General features: G+C 46.6%; 1 protein-coding gene across 2 annotated transcripts in view; it reads right to left on the reverse strand.

Annotated features, from left to right (window-relative positions):
* capn3a (calpain 3a, (p94)) overlaps positions 1-22,154 on the reverse strand; it is a 23,993-nt gene extending 1,839 nt beyond the window's left edge. Inside the window, exons 1-20 of one of the 2 annotated variants that reach the window (XM_064312256.1) lie at positions 21,517-22,154; positions 15,517-15,586; positions 13,213-13,331; positions 12,852-12,985; positions 11,875-12,043; positions 11,428-11,511; positions 10,848-10,942; positions 10,520-10,597; positions 10,169-10,329; positions 9,696-9,865; positions 9,367-9,378; positions 8,372-8,580; positions 6,342-6,378; positions 4,360-4,437; positions 3,954-4,011; positions 3,784-3,848; positions 2,454-2,522; positions 1,914-1,992; positions 1,187-1,303; positions 202-260 (exon numbers count right to left, since the gene is read on the reverse strand). In XM_064312256.1, coding sequence (XP_064168326.1) covers positions 202-260; positions 1,187-1,303; positions 1,914-1,992; positions 2,454-2,522; positions 3,784-3,848; positions 3,954-4,011; positions 4,360-4,437; positions 6,342-6,378; positions 8,372-8,580; positions 9,367-9,378; positions 9,696-9,865; positions 10,169-10,329; positions 10,520-10,597; positions 10,848-10,942; positions 11,428-11,511; positions 11,875-12,043; positions 12,852-12,985; positions 13,213-13,331; positions 15,517-15,586; positions 21,517-21,879 — 2,226 coding nt within the window. In that variant the 5' untranslated portion in view covers positions 21,880-22,154. Of the gene's footprint in view, positions 1-201; positions 261-1,186; positions 1,304-1,913; positions 1,993-2,453; positions 2,523-3,783; positions 3,849-3,953; positions 4,012-4,359; positions 4,438-6,341; positions 6,379-8,371; positions 8,581-9,366; positions 9,379-9,695; positions 9,866-10,168; positions 10,330-10,519; positions 10,598-10,847; positions 10,943-11,427; positions 11,512-11,874; positions 12,044-12,851; positions 12,986-13,212; positions 13,332-15,516; positions 15,587-19,098; positions 19,553-21,516 lie in introns of those variants that run through there. The other variant, XM_064312334.1, reaches the window with a different exon arrangement.
* Positions 22,155-22,628: the final 474 nt, after the last annotated feature.

The raw sequence follows: 22,628 nt of genomic DNA on the forward strand, positions 1-22,628 counted from the left end.
TTACTCAAGGACCTAGATCTCATTTCAAATGAGATGGGGGGGGGGGAGCGGGAGAGAAACAGGAAATTTTCATCCGGATTCTTTGGGGTAAGACACTAACAGTACCACCCAATGCAACATGATAATACTGGGGAGAACACATTGTGTTTTTTTTGTTTTTTGGGGGGGGGGGCATGTGTCCCCCCCTGTCGGTGCTCTTACCTCCAGGACAGTAAGCGTGATCATGCCATCTCCTTTCCGATCAAAGGCCTGGAATGCCCCTGTAAAACCCCCATTCACATCAAATGGTTAAAAACACACACCCATCTCCCAAAAAGGGGGATGTATGGTGTGGCGAACATGACTCACAGTGTGCAAATGTACGTATGATCTCCTTTAAGTGTTTCACTGCTTATAGAGTATTCATAGTGCCTTAATAAGCACTGCATAATGCATCATAAGCACTATTACAAGAACATATGAATATTATAGCTTGTGATACCAAAGAGTTGTCATATGACATGTCCCGAGTTGCATTATTACTGTCATAAATGCTCATCACTATGTACCTCATAGCGTGTGTCAGTTGTTATGATCTGAGTTGTGAGATTGTTACGGTATGATAAGGGTCGGGCCATTACTCAGGGATGACAAAGTGAATTTAGAGCACTACACTGTATGGCCCCATTTCAAATAAAGAACTACCGATTCATTTAGCTGTGATTCATGGTGGAACGAACTCCCTCTTCAAACCTCTCCCTCACTAACCATCTTCCCCCGTGGTCTGAAGACGCATCTCTTCAGACTACACCTGGACTAACTGCCACCACTCTGTGAATCATTTCACTTTAAATCCCCCCTTTTATGAAACTCATGTACCCCCCATTCCGGGCCTTTTTTGTAAATTGTATTTGTCCTAATATTGTAGCTTGTTCTTGTCCCTAGTTTGGCGTCATATAAGTTAGGTCAGAATAGTGTTCACTGCGTGAGCTGAACTGTGTTCTTGGCTATAAATAGCTATAAATAGAAATTAGTACAGTACCTTATTGAACCTGTGTTTTGTAGTCGTCCAGTGACCATAATATGTACTTTTGTACGTCGCTTTGGATAAAAGCGTCTGCTAAATTAATGTAATGTAATGTAATGTCATAATATGGAACCCTCAGTCGGTTGTAGCCAGCTGAACTACATGTCCAGTCACACTTACTGAACATGCCCTCCAGCCTCACGAGGCAGCTGATGAAGCTGTCGAAGTCGATGTTCATGCTCTCGTTGGCGTAGCGCATGGTGATGATGTCATAGAGCTGGTTATTGAGACGGAAGCCTACGAGGGACAGAAAACACGTGACTGTACAGGGAACAGGGCCGTTAGAGGGCGCGGTTTCAAAGTTTCAGCACGCACGAGTGTGACTACTAGAAACCGTGCCTGCCGAGCAGGAGACAGTTTAAATCAGGGGTCCTCAATCCTATCCAGAAAGGGCCAGTGTGGGTGCAGGCTTTTGTTCCAACCAAGCAGTAACACACCTGCTCCTACTAATCAACCACTAGAGTCTTTGCTGAGAACCTCAATTAGTAGAATCAGGTGTGTCACTGCTTGGTTGAGACAAAAGCCTGCATGTACACCGGCCCTTCCTGGATAAGATTGAGGACCCCTGGAGTGGGAGTGGGCCCTATACTACATCAACCTGCTTAATCGGGTCAAAATCAAAGATACCGAAATGTCCATTTGACCTGGGAATAAAATGCTCCCCACCACACCGTTCGAGCCAATCAAAGACGCATCAAATCACAAATGAAAAGATGTAAAATAAAAGCTTCCCTTTGGCTTCAATAAATTACAGTGGATGGGAACCTCAGTCAGGAGGCTACGTGCTCTGGTGAAGACACCGGAGTGGAATTTGAATTAACGGAAGTTGTGTCTGCTGGAGTCTCACCCGCATCGTTGACCGCGTTCCTCATCTCGTAGCTGTTGACGCTGCCCTTCTGTTCCGTGTCGTAGCGCTTGAAGACCCCCTGTGGAAAGGACGGCACAGTGCTTATATATCCTTGAGTGTATGCCTGGCTGCTAGGCATGCATAAACATGTACCATCTCACACCTGAGCAAGCCTGCGTTCATTTATAGCAAATTTATCTTCAGTGTATAATACGTTTTTATTTCCTGTGCAGAGAAGGCACCATTGTAAAATGGCGGCCATAGCTCCCCCCCCTCCCCCCCCTTCCTTTCTTTAGTTATCTACGGCTGTGACTGCTGGTCAAGCCAGCCACCGCTCCTGCATTTACACTCCGCAGTCCGCCAACTGAGCTGTGCAGTCACTGTCCTGTAGGGGTCGCTGTTGAGCAGCTGAGAAAGGGAATAACTTGCCAATCAACCCCTCCCTCCCTCCCTCTCTCACTGGGCAACTGCCATGAGCAATTATGTGCTTTTCCCCGGGACTCCCGACCCAGAACACAGTGGGCAAAGACTCGGTCTTACCTGCCACTGTTTGATCTTGTTCCACAGGTGTCGGAACTCCTGCAGGTTCAGCCTGCCCGTACCATCTGTCTGAGCAGCGGTAGTTAAGGCGACAACGCGACCCCGCCGTTAAACCTCACACTCGTACGTGTCCCCTCCCCGTGGCGCACTGGCGGCTAAACGATGGAAACCGAAGCTGCTTCTCCAGTGAACGTTATCATCAATTTAGTACATTTCTGAAAATTGACACGCTAATACACAGAAATTTGCTCAGCGCCACTATATGTGTCACGAAATATTTTATGCCCTGCATAGTTGTGAGGTGAGCTGCTGTTTCACACGTATACTGCATAGCACATACAGGCTGGGGCCAAATAAATGGAAACACGTCAGTTTGCCAACAGTGAAGGGTTCTGGTGCTTCTATAATAGTACAGCAGACATCTTCCAGGCGTAGTTAGGACGCAGTCGATACTCTCAGAAGGCAAGGTCGATGTCGATCATCAGTCAATGGAACTGACTGACTGACCATATTGCAGCCCGTGTTATAGCATTTCCTGCGCAGATGGACGTCTTTCAAAATGACACCATCCTTGTGGTTTGAGGAGGGCAACGTGACAACATCTCCATGGCCTTCTCAGTTACAAGATTTGAACCCAGTAAATCATTTATGGGATATACTTCAGTGCCCGACACAGGCCCCTCCACTTCCATAAACCAAGCACGAGTTTACTGATTTACCCACAGAAGGATGGTATCGTGTTTCTCCAGCAGAATTCCATAAGCTGGTAGATTCTATTCCACGGCACATGCAGGGCAAACTGTTCATCTGTAATGGCCCAACACCCAATAAAGTGACTTCATGCTGGCGTTTCCATTTTTTGTTGTTGTTAAATACCTGGACTGTGTGCTGAGTATTGGTCAAATGATTTACTTTATTTACAGATATTGGGCCTCATTCATAAAACATTTCTTAAATTATTCTTACTTTTGTTCTTAAAAAAAGAAAACACAATATGGGATTCATGGTGGATGTGCAGACTTTTGTTTTTGAGCATATCCCAGGTGTATGAGATGCTGAATGCTGGCTGTTTGTAAATTTAATGTGCAATCCTGTTCATGTGATTTTCATGAGGAAACAGCCATGAAGAAATACAGATAACAAAAAATGATGAATGCCAAAACGTTCTTGGAAACGTTCTTGCAAATGTGATCGTACACATGTTTTGTGAGTGAGGCCCATTGTTAGCAGTGTACATTTTTGGAGGGAGCTGGGACCGTGCAGGTGGCTGATGGGAAGGGGTGTATTTTGTGCAGGAGGGGTGTATTTTGGCGCTTGATACGAAGGATACGTCCATGAGGGCAATCATGCTCCTGCAGCTCTCCAGGCTGAAGCCCTCTGTGTTCAGGTCCTTGTCTGGTTGGAGAAGGAGAGACGGAGAGAGAGAGATGGAGAGAGAGAGCTGTTACGTTTGCACGTTGGCAGGAATACGAAGTGAATGGAAAGGACGGGGGGACTCACGTTTGGAGACCACTTTGTTGAGGACGTTCCTGAGCTCGTTGGCACTGATCTCCATTTCCTGAAAAGGGGCGGGGGGGGGGGGCAAGAGAGGGCAGGTGGTGATGGGAATGCAGTGAACGCACCCTACTGTGATGTTGCCATGGCTGGCATCTGGGTTTCTGGACTTTGGGAGGGGGGGGGGGGGTTGGGGGTCAAAGCCCATAGCCCACCCCCCCATGCCCCACATTCCCCCAAAAATCTCACACTCATTTTCAGAAAACAAAAAAAAACTTCTAAAACTAACACCAGATATTAGGCATGCATGGGTCGTGAGGTGTGAGTGGTTTGAGTAAAGCAGGCCGACCCCCCCCTCGCCCCCCCTTGTACTCACAGCTCCCCCAGTGCTCCCAGTCTGCCCAGTACTCACGTCCCCGGCGATCTGCTGGAAGATGGTCCGGAACTTCTTGTCCTCCTCGCTCTCCTCCCCCGCGGAGGCTGGGGCCGGCTGAGCGGGGGGAGCGAGAGAGAGAGAGGGAGGGACGGAGGGAGAGAGAGAGGGGGAAGAGAGAGGGAGAGAGGGAGGGGGAGAGAGAGAGGGAGAGAGAGGGGGGAGAGAGAGGGGGCAAGAGGGGAGGGGGAGAGAGGGGGAGAGAGAGGGGGGAGAGAGAGGGGGCAAGAGAGAGGGGGAAGAGAGTGGGGGGAGAGGGAGAGGAAGAGGGAGGGAGAGATAGGGGGAGAGGGAGAGGGGAGAAAGAGAGGGGGACAGAGAGAGGGAGAGGGAGGGAGAGAGAGAGAGGGAGTGGGAGAGACAGAGTTAGATAGAGGAGGGAGATAGAGGGGGAGCAAGAGAGGCAGGGAGGGAGGAAGGACAAGAGAGAGGGAGGGGGAGACAGAGAGAAAGACAGAAGCAGGGAGAGAGACAGTAAAAGAGGAAATTAGACACTGTATATGGGGAAATGTAAGCCACTCCCACAGTTATTGCTTATGCATGCAACAAATGTGCAGAAATACCATCAGTTTAATGACTGATTGCATGTGCATGGAAAGACCCTCCCCTAAAAGAGACCAATATGGAGCTGATGGAAAAAAACAATGTCTGCAGGAATGCTGTCGCAAGGTCCTCTTCCACCTCATGAAAGTGACCAGTTGCCAGAAGCTTCCTGAGTGACTTCCTGTGTGTCTGTCGAAGTGCTTATGGACAGCCGGTCCTGGGTGTTGAGTTGCATGCTGGCCTGGCATAGCACAGCGAGGGACTGGCCACCACACTCTCAGGAACAGCTTGCCTCTTTGCCTTGTCTCCGTAGGGGTAGGTCTCTATGGAACCTTCTATGGTAGGTGTGAAAAGTCTGAAAGCTCCTAGATTGAACCATCTTTGTCCAACAAGGAACGCTTGCACTAGATAGGGGGTTCCTCTCTGGAGACACAGAGGAGCATTTTGAAAACCCTTTCTTCTGAGAGTGAGTACTGCACCCGGGGGGACCGGCTGTGGCAGGTCTGTGATGGAAGGGGAGGCCAGCCTGGTCCATATCCAGGGAACATTATCTTATATGTCAGAGTCCGAGTCTGAAGAAGATGCATCAACAGAATGAAACAGAAGATGTACCTGTTGCATCAATGCATCAATATCCGACTCCCCCCCCCCCCCCGGTTCTAATCTATAAAATTTAAGTATGTGCTACTAGAGTTTAGAGTTCTCCAGTTTTTACTCGGTAACATCACCTGCTGAGGAAATTATTAAATTATTTATGTCTGAGGATCGTTTACAGCCTTGTGACTTCCACCGCTGTCCGTCTTCTGCTCATGAAGATATTCTCACTCGTGCTGTCCTGGATACTGAACTACTGCACATTGGCAGCATGGAGCTTGAGACTGGCCGGTTTGTGTAGGATAGGAGCTGTGAACTACAAGCGGATGTCATCAGACTGTTCCTTTCCCACTGCGGTGTTAAAAATAGAAGTGCCAGGGGGGGCGTGGCCTTTTCTCCACTTATTCCTCTTTCTTGTCTGTGAGAAAGAGCGGCTGTTGATTGGTGCATTTCTGGTACTGTGGCGGGGGTGGGGTGGGGTGGGGTGGGGTGGTGTTTTTCTTACCGCCTTGGCTTTAGAAACTGCTTCTGTAAGACAACGATAGCCTGAAAAAGCAAAAGTGTACACCCCCCCGAGGAGGGAGAGGATGGGGGAAGGGCTGATGCGTGCAGGTGTGATGTCTCAGACTGACAGTGGAGACAGATGTGTGGGCCAGGTGCAAACTTCCAGATGTGACAGGTGCGAGGGTCAGTTTGTGGAGGAAATGGATCAGATGGTCACAGTGAACAGGATATAAAGGTGGAGATAGGGAGAGAGAAAGAGAGAGAGAGAGAGAGTGTGTGGGGGGAGAGTGGGCAGTTTGTAGTGGGTGGGAGGTACTCACCACCGGATGGTCTGCCTCGATCCTGTTCTCTATCTCCCTGGGTAGAAACCAACAAACAGCAGTCACCATGGCAACAGTGGTAATGTCACCGTCACATTTTGGCAGTTGTTAACCCTCCTTTTCTTCAGCATGAACATTTTCCTCTGTAAGCACTTGGTTTCACTCAAGTTACAAAAAGAAAAAAAACATTTGAAACCTGTGCTGCAGCAAGAAAACAATGATTATTTGAAGCTACTGCAGCATGGAGCTTCTGTTAGCCAAATGCCAGCCTCCCATAAACCCTTACCGTTTCACATCTCACTGTGGGAAAAAAAACAAGCCTGTTATCATATCTTTTTTTTTTTTTTTTTTTTTTTTTTAGATATTTCATCTTCTTGTCTCCTGAATTCTCCAAGTACTAGGAGACTGCATATTATAAGATGCATTAAGTGGTCTACATATTCTTGCAGCTTCACTCGTTACTATTTAAAGCTGATTTTCAGGGGTGGGGGGGGCGTCCCCATCATGACGTCATATGGTCCTCCGGCATCTGTGTCCATTAGATCTGGGAGAACAGCGTCCAGTCCAGTCCGGTCCGATCCAGTCCGATCCGGTTTGGTCCAGCTCTGACCATGTCTTGTAGACTCTTGCAGAGGGCTTTTGTTTTTTTCCCCTGGATGCCATTTTGTTGATGTCAAATATGAGAAATTATCCTCTCTGTGAAGTTGTAGGGGGGTAGGGAGGGGGGTGGGGAGGTGGGGGGAGGTCATTGATTTCTAAATAAGAGGGTAGCCATGTACCTCATCCTAGCACTATAATGATAATGCTGATATGGGTAATATATTTTTGCGATGGCCCAGTGTACACATTTATCTGTATTAATTCAGATGCAGGTTCTGCGGTTAAGGAAATGTATGACTATGCCACTGTTGATCACATAGCTTAAGTGGATGCACTTATGTTCCTTAGCTCTGTAAATCACACTGGATAGGAGCAGCCACTGAACGAATGTGCTGTAGCCTAATGTAAACTAAGATATGAGCTCCTGGGGTGTCTCTGTGGGACCGAGCCGAGAAAAACCCGAATCACGGGGCCAGGATCCCTCGGTGCGAGGGGCAGGAGCTGGGATGGGACAGGGGACATGTTTACCGGAGCGTGCCAAAATTTGAAGCCGCTTGTCCTAAAAAAGATTCCATAACAGCTTCGATTTGGGGTCGATTTCTTCCAGCTCTACAAATTAAATTGCCGTTAAAATTGTTTGTCCTTGGTGGTATTATCAACTCCCACCAACTCCCACCCCCACCAATAACTCCCAGGAAACAAAGCCTAAAGCAAACACCAGGCCTACAACAGACTCCCAGTGGAGATCACTACAGACCTGGACACTGTTCCACACTTCTCCCATTAATCACATCATACATTTCAAAATGTCATTAAACTATCAATATAAGTATCAATGTAAATTTTATTAAATTAATTACAAATTTTAGCCGATGATTCCTTACTCCTGACTTGTACTCACTGACTTGTAGTTGGAATGTAAACCACTTATGAGTCTGTTAGCTACCCCCAAACCCCCCACCCTCCCACCCTCTTGCTGAAACCACAGCAGATATTTTCAAGTCTTGATTGGTTGACACATGGGACAGTCAACACAAGTATACGCACACACTTACACCCATGCAAACCATAAAAAGCACACATACGTGCATACGTGTGCAAGTATGCACTCATAATAAAAAATATAAATAGCCAGAGGTGGAAAGTCCAGGGGTCAGAAAGTAAAACTCCTGCCTTGTGTTTCTTCCACCCATACAGTCAGCCAGCTGATTTCACTTAATTAGTGCCACCTCCTGGCTGAAGAACTGTAGCAAATCCAGGTGGTTGGAACAAAATTCTGGGAAGGAGTTTTACTTTCTGAACCTGGATTTTCCACCTCTGTAAATGCTTGCTTCCCATGCCCTCGCACCCACCCAAACTAATCCCCGTTACCACCCCCCTGTCTCCTCCTCCTCCCGTTCTTTCCCACCTCCGCAGCCTGGGCCACTCACTCTGAGGTGTTGCGCTTTTCGGAGAACACCCTGAGGATGAACTCGCCCTCCTGGTGGGGCTCGTAGGTGGAGGGGATGATCACGTACTCCCCGGGGCTCAGGCGGAAGCGCTGGGTCACCTCCCGCAGGTTGATGTAGGACTTGCAGCGCGCCTTGGAGGAGTTGAGCAGGAAGAAGTCCTTCTGCATGTGCTGCTTGTTACCGTGCATCTGTGGGAGAGAGAGCGAGAGAGAGAGAGAGAGAGAGAGAGAGAGAGAGAGATGAGAAAGAGAGAGAGAGAGATGAAAGAGGGAGGAGAAAGAAGAGAGAGGGTGAGGACGACCGAGATGAGACAGAGGAGAAAGGAAAGGTCAAGGGGAATTCATGAACATGGACAGGGTGGGAAAAGGAAGAAACTGATAAGAAAAACAACTGTGTTCAAGTGGAGACGAGCTGGCTATAATCAGGACCAAGCTCTCCAACGAAATATTTCGGCCTCAAATCATCCCATGGAAGTAACATGTACCCCATTGAATTGAATTAAAATTCCCAAACGTACTGCTATGGTTCAGACAGGTGTCGGGGCATTTGGTCCAATGGCTTGCTCCTTTGATGGCAGCAACACAGTGTATGATATACAGGACTATCAGTACCGAGTACCGACTCAGGTAAACAATAATGGTAGATGGATTGTTTGATCCTGGATTTGTGAGGCTAGACGTGTACACCTTGACCTGAAATGACTGTCAGGGCTGAGTGTGACCTTGAATTTCCTGTAGAGCCCTTATTATTTTTCTTCTGTAGACGGAACAAGAGATCAAACACGCACAAAGGCTCATGATAGGTCAGAGGCAGAAGCAACAGTCACATGATAGGTCAGAGGCAGAAGCAACACCAGGACGGCAGCAGACAGTAGAACTGCGCAGAACTGCGCAGACGAAAAAAGCAGCAGGGAGCTCGCTGACAGGACTCTGAGACCACAGCATCACACCAAGCTTCTTCTTTACACCTCATACCTCTTTTGGCACCTGGGGGGGGACAGACAGACAGACAGGCAGACAATGGGGTCAGAGAGTGGACCCTTTACAATATGTTGCATTTGAGCCTTTAACATATGTTACCAAAGCTTAATTAGTGACATTAGCTTCAGCCATTTCTGAAAAAATGTGATCTGTGTCAACATGAGCCAATGATATGTTTGAAACATGCCCTGAATCCTACTGGCAAGCATGAGTCAATTTGGTTATCATGTTTCCTTGATTTGATTAGACTGGAAATTATTTAAAATATGGTACACAGAAACAAAGGCTAACTGCCTAGCAGAGGGTTGGGTGTGACGGGACACCTCGTAGATGGAGAACCCGATGGTGAAGAGGTTGGCCCCCATCTTGCGTTCCTTCCTGCGGTTCTTCTGCATCAGGGCCACCACGAAGCTGCAGGCCACCTCGCTGTCCTCGGGGTCGTCGTCCTCCTCCAGCAGACGCAGGCGGTACTGAGGGTTCGTCCAGAATGTGTCTGCAGGAAATGACATCACAGACGCGTCAGAGCTTTTCCCGAAGTTCCGGATCGTGGAACTCCGATGCAGTGTCCTGTGAACTGTGAACTGTCATAACGTGGATTGTGTGCAGTGCTGAGGTGAAGACTGAACTGTGTTATCAGCACAATCCTGAGAGAAAGTTGAGGGGCCATCGTCTAATGATTAGTGAAGTCTTAAAACATTCTAAGTAAGTAGGCTAGTGTTCTCTTTTAGAGAATGTAGAGTAATCAGAGTTCTGTTCTGGAATTTCAGTACAAGGTGTGTCCCATCCCCTCTCCTACCTGGGTAGTTCCTGCAGCCCCCGGCAGAACACCCACGCACCCAGCGACCCTCGTTCACCGACACCGTCCACTTGTGGATTTTGTCATCGTCCAGGGCATCCGGAGTCAGGTTGCAGATCTCAATCTTAGTGTAGTTCTTCTTGAAGTCCTCAAAAGACATCCTAGAGAAGGGATGGGATGGGATGGGATGGGAGTGGGGAACATTAAATTAAAAAACATAAAAGTAAAAAAAAAGTCACTCAAAATATGTCTGTGAGTGATGTAAATATGACAAAGAATGAAAACAAGACAAGAATTGTCAGTTGGTGCAGACTGTAGTAACGTACGGCCACTGAACATTTCCGTGCTCACCAGAATTCCCCGTCCTCAGCATTCTGATGCTGGAGCTTCTCCTTCTCGGATTTGGAAATGGTCGCCCACTCCTTGGAGCTGCAGGCCGGGGGTTGGGGGTCACAGATTAATGGGGTCAGAAGCTGCAGCAGAATTATCGCAGCGAGATTCACGGAGCAGGTGGCCACAGGCGTGTGTATCAGGCTGCATTATCTGGTGAGGTGCTGGACTGTGGTACGGTGAGCAGTATTGCGCTACATGCTAACGATTGGCAGTAATTGCTAGGCTCAGCCATGTTGCTGGGAGATGATGAGGACAGGGTCCATCTAGGCAGCAGGGGGTCACTCACTTGTCACTCCAGGGGCCGTTCCACTCCACCTGGCCCCACGGGTTCCGAAGCCGCACCAGACGCACCTTGGTCTCCTTACTCTGAGACTGTTTACACTGGAGACACAGCACAGATCAGCACAGTCAGAGTGTCACAGGCTCTCACACACACACACACACACAGCACAGTGTCACAGCCTCTCACACACACACACAGCACAGTGTCACAGCCTCTCTCTCACACACACACACACAGCACAGTGTCACAGCCTCTCTCTCACACACACACACACAGCACAGTGTCACAGCCTCTCACACACACACACAGCACAGTGTCACAGCCTCTCACACACACACTCAGCACAGTGTCACAGCCTCTCACACACACACACAGCACAGTGTCACAGCCTCTCTCACACATACACACACACAGTGTCACAGACTCTCACACACACACACAGCACAGTGTCACAGCCTCTCACACACACACTCAGCACAGTGTCACAGCCTCTCACACACACACACACACACACACACAGAGCACAGTGTCACAGCCTCTCTCAAACTACAAACGCAGTCTCAAACCCCCTCCGTGAGCCCACCTCCTCTACTGCTGTCACAGAGTAGGCGTGGCCTTTGACCAGTCCTGTCACTGTACGGGTCTCAAACCGGGCAGGAACCAGGGACTGGAAGAGGCAGAGAGAGAGAGAGAGAGAGAGAGAGAGAGGGCCATTACCACACTGTTAATTGCATTGTTATCGTTACCACAATGTTGTTTGTATTTCAGGTTGTTTGTATTCCTATTCTGTTTCTGTGTGTACGCTTTGGCAATATGCACAACTGTATTTCATGCCAATAAAGCATTTTGAATTTGAATTTGAGAGAGTGGGAGAGGGAGAGGGAAAGAGAGAGAGGGAAAGAGAGAGAGAGGGAAAGAGAGAGAGAGGGAGCAAGAGACAGAGAGAGAGATCGACTTGTATTCATTTTTTTATTCACTCTGCATCGGTTCTTAATGACTGTATTTCATTTCAACAGTGGGGGTAACGCACATCGATGGAGCAGCCCATGAGAGACCCCCTCTCCAGGGCCTTCTTCATGATCTTGTAGAGCTCCTTGGGGGCCTCCTTCATTTCGTAGAATTCTGTCACCCCTCCAGTGAAGTCCTCCATGGCCTCCGTGGTGTTCCCGCCCTTCAGGGCCTCGTAGGAGCCATGAAGCCTGGCCAAAGAGGCGGGGGGGTGGAGGGGGAGGGGTGGTCGGTAGCACGGGGCACAATTCAGTAGGAAATGTTGAGTATGTTGGGAAGAAAAGAGGAAGTGAGAGAGAGAGATAGAGAGACAGAAAAATGAGTTACTATTTTGAAGGGAGGCATGTGCATGGATTCAGGTTATTCAGATGGCCATGGGGTCGATTCCAATTTCAGTTCACCCAGTAATGACATTCCTTGAAATTCAATTCACTCGTTGTATAAATCAAAAAGCAGAACATTACGGCTGTTTTTCAGTCCTTGAATTGAGGTGCAATGTATTTCTAGAATCGATGGCCTTGACAAATAACTTTAATATTTGAGATAGATGGGAGGGGGCGGAGAGGAGAAGAAAAATTGATTAAAAACTGGTGATTGGACATGAGAAAAGATGAAGTGAGGAGAGTTCTGAGGGGGAAAGAAATATAGATGTTGGAGGACGAAGGTGCTCTGTGGTTAAAAAACATAGATTTATAACAGGTTAATAAATGTAAATAAAGGTTAGTAAACTGGTTAATGGACATAAATAAAGGTTAATAAACGTGTTACCTAATGTAAATAAAGGTTATTAAACAAGTTCATAAATGTAATGTAAACGTAATTGAAGGTTAATATACAGGTTAATAAACGTAAATGAAGGTTAATAAACAGGTTCATAAATGTAAATGAAGGTTAATAAACAGGTTAATGAAGGTTAATAAACAGATTAATGAAGGTCAATAAACAGGTTAATAAAGGTTAATAAACAGGTTAATAAAGGTAAATAGTCATCCAGCTCACTTGGCATAGGCTTTCTCCAGGAGGGCGCTCCAGAACTCATTCCTCTCCGCTGACTTGGTGAAGACCAGCTGGTTATTGAACGTAGGGATGCGGTCGTCAATGACGACGTCGACCCAGTCGCCATAGCGCCAGAACTGCAGGAAACCGAATGATGAAAGGGACCAGGCGTTAAAAAAACAGAGAGGTTTCGAGAGTGGACAGAGAGAGAAAGAGAGAGAAAATGAAATTGAGAAAAAGAGATAGAGAGAGAGAGAGAGAGATTAAGAGGTTTTAATGAAGATTCGGCCTTAAGATTGTATGGAGGTAAATTATGCAGTGAACCTCGGGGGTCAAACACTTGCACGGAGCTTGACGGCCTCACCTGGAAGTGAAAGATGCCAGCGTAGTTCTCTGTGAAGCTCTGCTCCAGAGGCACCACTCTGTACAGCAGCTTTTCATTCAGAGTCAAGCAGGCGATGGCCGCCAGGAGCCAGCAGTCACCTGCGGGAACCGCGATAACAACCAGCCATTTTTTACACCGTGAGGGATGACAAGTGGCACCCAGTTTGTGTTTTGGGTAATCACACGGGACATGTACAGATGAAACGGTTTGGTCCACAGGTGGGGTATTGTATGGTGGAGGCAAGCGGAGTGAAGCTGGACACAGGTGGGGTTAGCAGTAGTTTACCTGCATCTAAACCTTTAACCCTTTAAGATGTAAGATCACAAAACATTCTTCACTGAACATTCTATGGCTGATGTAACAATCACTACTGGTAACTGAAAGCAATGGAGTTCTAGAACACTAACTTAAATTTGAATTTTAAATTCAGCTTTGCTTTGAATGCCACATCATGTCTCCTGACAATGCCCCAACTGTTTGTTTAACCGGCTGCCAGGCCAGGTTGTCTGCATATGGCCCACATTTACAACTCTTTTTTCTTTCTTCATTTCTTTTAGGAAAAAAAAATACAGGTAACCAGACAGGAATACTAATTTGCTCCTCCCTCATTTGAGCGCAGATTGTCACGCACCGTCCTGCTGACACGGGTCTTTTTAATTGTTTTTGGGGAAGGTGCCAGAGGCGTTTTTGTGTCCTGTCCTGAAACAATGTTTGCCAGGGGGCAGGGGGGGTGACAGCCTGCACATGCCCGCCCCCCCCCCCCACCCCCTTTTGTTCTGTCCCAGCACCGGGACAATGAGAAGTGCAGCCAGTGAGATTCCCTTCCGGTGGAGTAAGCCCCATACAGGGGCCATAGGAGGAGAGAGCTTCAAATTTACCCCACTACCCCCTTTTATGTGTCCTTACCCATTATATATGTACCTTATTCTGGATAAATATACTACCCAACTGCCCCCAGCACATGTACCTTATTCTGGATAAATATACTATCCAACTGCCCCCTGTGCATGCACCTTACTCTGGATAAATATACTACCCCAGTGCCCCCTGCACATGTACCTTATTCTGGATAAATATACTACCCAACTGTCCCCTGTACATGCACCTTATTCTGGATAAATATACTATACCAGTGTCCCCTATACATGCACCTTATTCTGGATAAATATACTATCCCAGTGCCCCCTTGTGCATGCACCTTATTCTGGATAAATATACTACCCCAGTGCCCCCTGTACATGTACCTTATTCTTGATAAATAACTGTCCCAGTGCCCCTGCATACCTTATCTGAAGAAGTATCATGAACTGTCCTTGTTCATTCACCTATTCGATAAATTACAAGCCATGTCCCACTTGTGCTGCCCCTTATTCTGATAAATATACTATACCAGTGTCCCATCTGTGCATGACCTTATTTGGTAAATATACACCTACTGCCCCTGGCACATGTAATTACTCTGGATGAATATACTATCCCAGTGCCCCCTGTGCATGCACCTTATTCTGGATAAATATACTACCTAACTGTCCCTTGTGCATGCACCTTATTCTGGATAAATATCCTACCCCAGTGCCCCCTGTGCATGCACCTTATTCTGGATAAATATACTACCCCAGTGCCCCCTGTACATGTACCTTATTCTGGATAAATATACTACCTAACTGTCCCTTGTGCATGCACCTTATTCTGGATAAATATACTACCCCAGTGCCCCCTGTACGTGTACCTTATTCTTGATAAATACACTGTCCCAGTGCCCCCAGCACATGTACCTTACTCTGACACCCGAAGTATGCATTGGAAATTTCGTAATGTTCTATTTTCAGTCTATTGCATAACACTTTCCAAAAGGCTCAGTCCTCTATCTTTACTGCTTTGACTGCATTCGGTGCCTACTGAGAAAGAAGAGACATTCTTTCTCCAAATGTTGCTGTGTCAGACGTTTGGCTGTGTCACGAAATGTGCCTGGCTAGCCGCCTGTTCAGCCTGCAGATTATATATGTACTGTCTCACCTAAGCTAAAATATGCTCAGAGTGCTCTGAAAATCCCTCATGTCAGAAACACAATATGATGCTCTAAAACATTCTGAAGCAACTAGCACTAGTGTAATTCTCTTCCAGTGATTCTCTGCGTTTCTATAATGGCGAGCAAAATTGTACGGCAACACCCTCCATTTCCTGGGAAGCCGCGCATAGACACGGTGAACTGAGTCCGCTGCACTGAGGTGTTCTTGTTGCCGTGGCTACATGTAACCTGTGCTCGGAGCAGGTGTGGCTTACCCAGGTCCCCCTGACAGATGTCCGTCCTGCTGGCCCCTCCCACGATGAACTGGGGGTTCTCGCAGATGTCCTGCCGAAGAGCAGACAGGTAGACAGACAAAGGTAAAGGTCACACTTACTCTCAGCGAAAAGATGAGCAGGAGCCTTTGTCTTTGATTTTGATGTAGGAGGACTAACTTTGAAGCTGAAATACATTTGAGATGTCGTGTATATGCTAGATAGATTTTGTAGGACATGTAATATCCTAACCTGAGTTCTAGGTTGTTAACCTGAGTTCTCCTGTTTCCAAGGGAACCATTCCGGTTAGGCCACTGCAATTTATCAGATTTTAAGGAGCCTGAAGCGAACCTCACTCACACTGTGATGGGATCAGAACTATATGTGTCAGCCCAACTCTGAGTCCAGCAGGGACCGAAATCTCTGTCTCAAACATAGTCAGCCATCTTGGTAGCACCACCTCACTGACCTATTGCTGGCGAATAGAACAGAATGATTTCTCCAACTTCTCCGACTTTACACTGTGTATTTACTGTAAGCTTCTATTCAAAGTTGTGGGGTGTACAGTGTTACAAACCAAATAATGCAAAACTAAGCAAGCCTTCGGAGGCAGGCCTGGCTAGGCTCCAATAGGGCTAAAGAACCTAAAGAACCACTCATTTGAAGGCAAACCCCCTTGCTTATCTTCAGCCAATCATAATTTGAACTTCATAAACACTAATTTACAGAAAAGTGAAGTGTCCCAAAAGTCATGTTTTACTGTGCAACATGACACTTTATTTAAGCAAACCTTAACCCTTTTGCCATTGCAGTATCAAAAATATTCTCAGTTTATTTCAGGAACTTGGATAGTATCACTTATTTTCATAAAATTTTTATTTGCTTTTTTGACACCCCAGTTATAAGTTGACCGTTGATCCATTCATGCATTTAGAATGTTCACTCATGGTTTCCAGTTGGGCTAAGGATTTGTTTTAAATTTATCTTTAGGAAGGAATTTATAATTCCTCTTAGGAATATTTCACACAATACGTTGGCATAATTGGTTGACTTTGGTGAAGCAACACGTCTGTGTCTCTTTAACTGGCCCAGAAGCCCAAGCTGGCTTCTAGTTTGGGCCTGAAGGAGCGGGCCTATTTCATTCAAATACAGTCCTCAGAATTTAGAAGCAAGGTCCAATGAAACGTTTTTCCTCTTTGAAAATTTTAAGGATCTCAAATTTTGGAACCTCTCCTATTCCTCTGGATGATTTCAACCGTATTTAACATGCCTACACGAGTGTCTGCAAAGTATTTGTCCTGCAAAGAACATTAAAAGCACGTAGAACTCAATGCAAGTCTTGATGCTGTGCACACTGCGGAGAGATTAACTGTTGCAGGGGTCACCTTCCTAATCGGAGCAGAACTTCAATTAAATTCAACGACGATGTCGGTCCAGCTTGCCCTGTGGTTGCCAGGTGCCAGAGCAGTCACAGAGGTATTAGGCACCTGCTTTGTGAATGAGAATCAGTGGTGAGGTACCCTTGCAGGCCTGGCAACCCAAAGACTGCAGTGCCCCCTCCTGGGAGAGAATGGGTCACGTGACTACCCTAGATAGCTGTGACTCCCGACTCCGTTGTCCTCCGATAGAATGGCGTTTCCCCATATCAGTGTGGTGTTTCTGAAGTGACGCACAGGTGATTATTTGTGGCGATTTGCTGGGAATGCTTCTTCCAGCTTCTCAGTCCATTTCTATATAGCGCTCTTCCTCGGCAGCACCTCAATATTTAAAATAACATTGTGAATCTTATCACAATCTTTCAACAGCGACTTGAGGCATCCTTGCTGATCATGGCCAAATCATATTCATGAGTTCATGAGTTAGTCAGCCTAACAAAATCACTAAATATTACTGTAGTGAGTAACTATTATTTTTTTATTATTTGTGAATTTTTGTATTTTGTTGAAGAACTATTCACCTGATACATGTCAATGTGGTGGTGTTTCCTTCCTTTAAGAAATAACCCAACTGGGAGAATACCTATGTGTGTAAAGTGTACCTGGATAAAAAGCTTCTTAATTTGTCATAAGCAATACAGAGATTAAACATTTTAATGGAATATACTTCATGGTATCCAGGGCAAACGGAATGGTCTTGAATATTTTCAGCCTTCCGCAACTCAGCCGAACGCCCTTGTTTAGGAAAATTCTATTTTCATAAGAAGCTAATATCGATATGGGTATGAGACCCCAGGCTACAGCAGCGGAGCTCTTCAAACTTTATGACTGCTTTGAACTCAGAGAACTCAAAGCTCAGTCAGAACACTGATTTGCATCATAAATTACCAACAGTTCACATCCACTTGCAAGTGATCAGCGCAGGTAGGGAGATCTTGCAAACTGTGAGATAATACTTTTGCGTGATTCAGAACTGAAGCACAGACACCAGAACAGTGTTAGAGAACGGCAGGCTTTTGTTCTTTGATTGACCTAACGCACATTTATGGTCTCCATCAGCAGAGATGGAAATCTACCACTTCATATAAACCAAACAAAGGAATCAATTTTGGTCTGACTCTCCTCCATGTAAAAAAACAGGAAGTCACACTGACACACACACACTCTCTCTCTCACAAACACACACACACACCCAGTTTAATTTCTGTGAATAAAACATCATCATTAACTCAGTGAGTTATTTTTCAGCATGTTGCTCGCATGATAAGACAGGGCACACCTTAACTGTGATTCTAACAGTTCCACACATCCTCATAGTTGTTGCCCCATGGAATTGTGGGTTGGTGGGCTCTCACTTGCCCTGCACACTGTTCCCCTCATTCTCAGTAGGATGGCCAGTGGGGAGTTCCAGGTTTACATGACAGTGCCTGTGTTTTTGTGTCATCTGTGTCTCGTTTGAACATGTCCTCAAGATGAGTCGGCGAAATAGTATTGCAATGTATCTTCAAAATTCCCGAAGTTACGTTATCTGATTGTGAATGAAATCCTGATTGCATTTTTATTCATGCCCAGTACACACTAATCTTTCTCTCAATAAACATTATCTCAATTCCTGTATGAAGACAATCTTTCTGATAGTAGACTATGTACAGTAATTGAGATGTCATGCACCGTCACTTACGTAAAAAACCATTGTGTGTGTGTATCATTCCCTACAAACATGATCGGCATTCACTCAACATGTTCAGACAACGTCCACAGGAAATCAGATCACTCCCACGGAACACAGATAGCCAACATTCCATCAAACAGCTGAAGGTTCTACAAACAAAACGGCCCAACACAAAAAAAGGCTTTGCTCTCTCTTCATCTTAAATACACCAAATCCATTCAGTACTGTAGCGTTTGACACTCAAATCTAAGGTCTCCTCAAATTATCGTCTTTTCATCCGGTCAGCGTGCCTGTGGCCAGTGTACCGTTGCTGCCGCCATGTTGCAAACTCGAGTATCCCTTCCCACCTCTCTCCTCTACCCCCCGTCCGTCTGCGAAACTCATCTCCCAACTCATCGTCCCCTCCTGGTGCCATCCCAAGACCGAGGGCCTCCACACGTCCCCCCCCCCACCTCGACTGGCTCCTGCTCCCCCTACCTTGGGTCTCTTCCACACGATGTTCTTGACCTTGTTGGACTTGTGGCCCAGTTCTTTGTAACCCAGCGACTCCACGGTGGCCTGAAACATGTCATCCTCAAACAGGCTCTTCTTCTGGACGCACTCCTGCTTCAGGACGCTGAAGTCCTGGCCGTTGAAACGCAGGGGCTGGCTGAGGGATCCCTCCCCGTCCCTGCGTTCCCTTTCCCGAATCAGTCGGTCGCAGAAAAAGCCAGCCGGAGTGTAGGGCATTTTTGCTCACCTTTTTTTTTTTAACTGGCTATTGCCACCTCTAGTATATGCTAAAAAACCTAAAAAACCTGGCATAAATCCAAACAGCTGACCCCTCATTGGTCACCTCCCCTAGTGATGTCACTCTTCCCTGGGCTTTAATGTCACACGGGAATGGGTGAAAACACAGGCATTCACTCTCACACACACACACACACACACACACAAACAAAAAAACACACACACACATACACACACACACACACACAAACAAAAACACACACACACACACACACATACACACACACACCCACACAAACAAAAACACACACATACACAAAACAGTTCCCAGCACTGGATTCTCATTGGCTCCTGAACAATAACAGCCAGGACCCCCCCCCACACACACACACACACACACACACATATACACAAAACAGTTCCCAGCACTGGATTCTCATTGGCTCCTGAACAAAAACAGCCAGGACCCCCCACCCCAGTCAGCAGGGCCGGCGAAGCGGCCCTCACACGCTCGTCATTGTTGGGGCGCACAATGACGAGCGTGCGGCACGGGGGGCTCGGTCTAAAGAGCCGTGGGAGGGGTCGACCTGCCTCAGCAGAAGGTATTCAGGGCCTTTAAACCTATCCTCAATGGGAGTTCAACATCGAGCACTCTCAGCATAACCACAGGAGCTTTAATCCCGTGGAGGCAAACCACGCCCCCCCCACTGCCCCCCCTTCCCCCACCCCCCCTTTTTTTTTCTGTTGTTACCGTACCCCGTGAGTTCACTCCACCCTTTGTTTCAGCTGCTAAATGCTGCTAAACTCTGGGTATCAAACATGAAATGGCTGCCAAAATTCACCTGTTTACATCACGCGCTGTACATCACAAATCTCTTGTGCTCTCGGCTATGAACAACTGTACCAAATTAGTACTGTACCTTACCTTTGTACGTCGCTTTGGATAAAAGCGTCTGCTAAATAAATGTAATGTAATGTAATCTCACAAGGGCGACTAGCTGTGTGCGCGACAGATCTATATAATGGTACTTCTGCTGTAATTGCTGTAGAGGAAATGGAGTCTCACTTGACTTGACTTCGTCCACATCTCATGAACACCTCTGTGGATCTCGATCCATATCCAAAGGAAGAACGTATAAGTGACATTTAACCACATGCTATACGTCATTGAGTATGTTATTTTGTTTTTTTTTGCCCATTGAATGACAGGTATTTACAAAGGCTAGGGATATTTATTTTTCTTCTTTTTACTTAGCACCAGTATTATAAAATTAAATTTCATTTAAAAAAACAACATCCCTTTGAAATCCTTCCACATACAAGCATTCAAGTTATTACATTACACCACTTTAATATACCTTTATTTTAGCAAGTCTGGACAACTTTCTGCTTTTCTATGTATTTTTTAAATTACATGCAGGTTTTGATGGCTTTTTTCAAAGGTCAAACGGGGCATATTACAACACTATGTGACACCTTTATTGTCCATTTCTGTGGAAATTCTTTTCGCTGGGTCAGCACAGCTTTAAGGCAACACCACTGGTCCCCACTCAACAGTCCAACACACGTGGAGACAAACAAATGCTGCCCCATCTTTCGCTGACCGTGTGGTGGAACTGAATCTGCCACTATCTGAACCTGACACTTCATTTATCCACTTCCACACACACGTTTTTACTTTCAGATTATTTCTGCGGCTGTCATCGTTATATCATGATTGCTGTATGGCAGGCCAACCTCTCAATTACTACTTATTACATAAATTGTATAAAATGCATTTTATTTTTGTTCTGGCATACTGCACTGTATATGGCATTATTATTATTATTATATTGTCACCATTGTGCTCCATTAAGTGCTTCAGTTACATTACAAGCATTTAGCAGACACTCTTGTACAATTTTTACATAACATTTACATTAGTTTTTTCTTTTAAAATAATTTTTTAAAAATTTCACTTTTCAGTTTCTGTGGGAGACATAAGCGCTGTTCATTTCAAATGTGATGGGGTGGCGCACTTGCCCCCGTGCCCCATCTCGACCGTGGCCTTCGGCCGATTTAAAAAGATTTCCCAAAAAATCATTACCACCCGCATGCAGTTTCACCTCCTACGGCTTCATTAACACCATGAATATTCATATCGCCGTTGGCGACGGCCATACTCACAGACGGCCGCTTCCACTCGCAGGCGAGGGGACACTCGCCAGAGGGGTACAGGGAGGAATCGTTGGCGGGGAACCGCGGGTCCTCGAACAGCAAATGGTTCTTGGCGTGCCCGTCCCGCAGCTCCTGGAAGTCCTGCGGCGGCAAGGCGACCACGTGGCGGTGCCGTATTAGGATGGGGTCCGCGGGGAGCGGACCGGTGTATTCCACGTTGTTCCGCGGCGCCAGCCCTGGCCTTGTGTGACGGGCATTCACCGCGACGACCGCCTCCTCCTCCTCTTCCTGCTCGCTCTCACTCGCTTTCTCTCTCTCTTCTCGCTTCCCTTGCTCATTCCGCGCGCTCGCCCCCTGCTCCACCGGTGCCATTGAGGAAGTGTTTTTTTTTTTTTTTGTAAAATAGAAGTCACGAAAGGAGCCGATGAAATGTCAACACACACACGCGCGCACGACGCTTAAAGAAACGGCGGTCAGAAGCTCCTCGGGGAGTTTACGCGCAGCCCGCTGCTGTAGGTGTGGCGCTGTGCTGTCGCTCTCTGTCCTCTCCTCACGGCTTCCCTAAACCTATGCTCTCCTTTCCACGGGACTGCAGAGCAGCACGTGCTCCCCAACGTCACTATTCCCTTCATCTTAACTGCAGAGATAAAGAAAAAAAAAAAATAAGCCAAGGCACTTCCCCTTAAGTTTTGTCTAACTCTTGGTTACTTCTCTCTCTCCCTCCCTCCCTCCCTCCCTCCCTCCCTCCCTCTCTCTCTCTCTCTCTCTCAATTCAATTTCAAAGCGCTTTATTGACATGTTGCCAAAGCAGTGGTTACAAGATACAACTAGTATATACAATAAATGCTGGATTATGAACTTGTTATTTAAAAAAAAAGGGCCAAGCCTATGACAAAAACATCAGCAGTAAGTGATGTTAGGTGTGTGTGTCTGTCTGACTATCTGTGTGTTGTGTGCACGAGTGAATATGTGTCTGCTTGTACATGTGTATGCTGTGTGCGAATGTGTGCATGACATGGTCACACATTGTCCCTCAGATTATGGCAAGAGAACACAAATTGTGCTGCTAGTATGCAGATACCTTTTTTTTCTCCTAATAGGAAAGGTAATCTATCTTCATC

The sequence above is a fragment of the Anguilla rostrata genome, chromosome 1 (assembly GCF_018555375.3).
Source record: "Anguilla rostrata isolate EN2019 chromosome 1, ASM1855537v3, whole genome shotgun sequence".
In the NCBI taxonomy this organism is placed as follows: domain Eukaryota; kingdom Metazoa; phylum Chordata; class Actinopteri; order Anguilliformes; family Anguillidae; genus Anguilla; species Anguilla rostrata.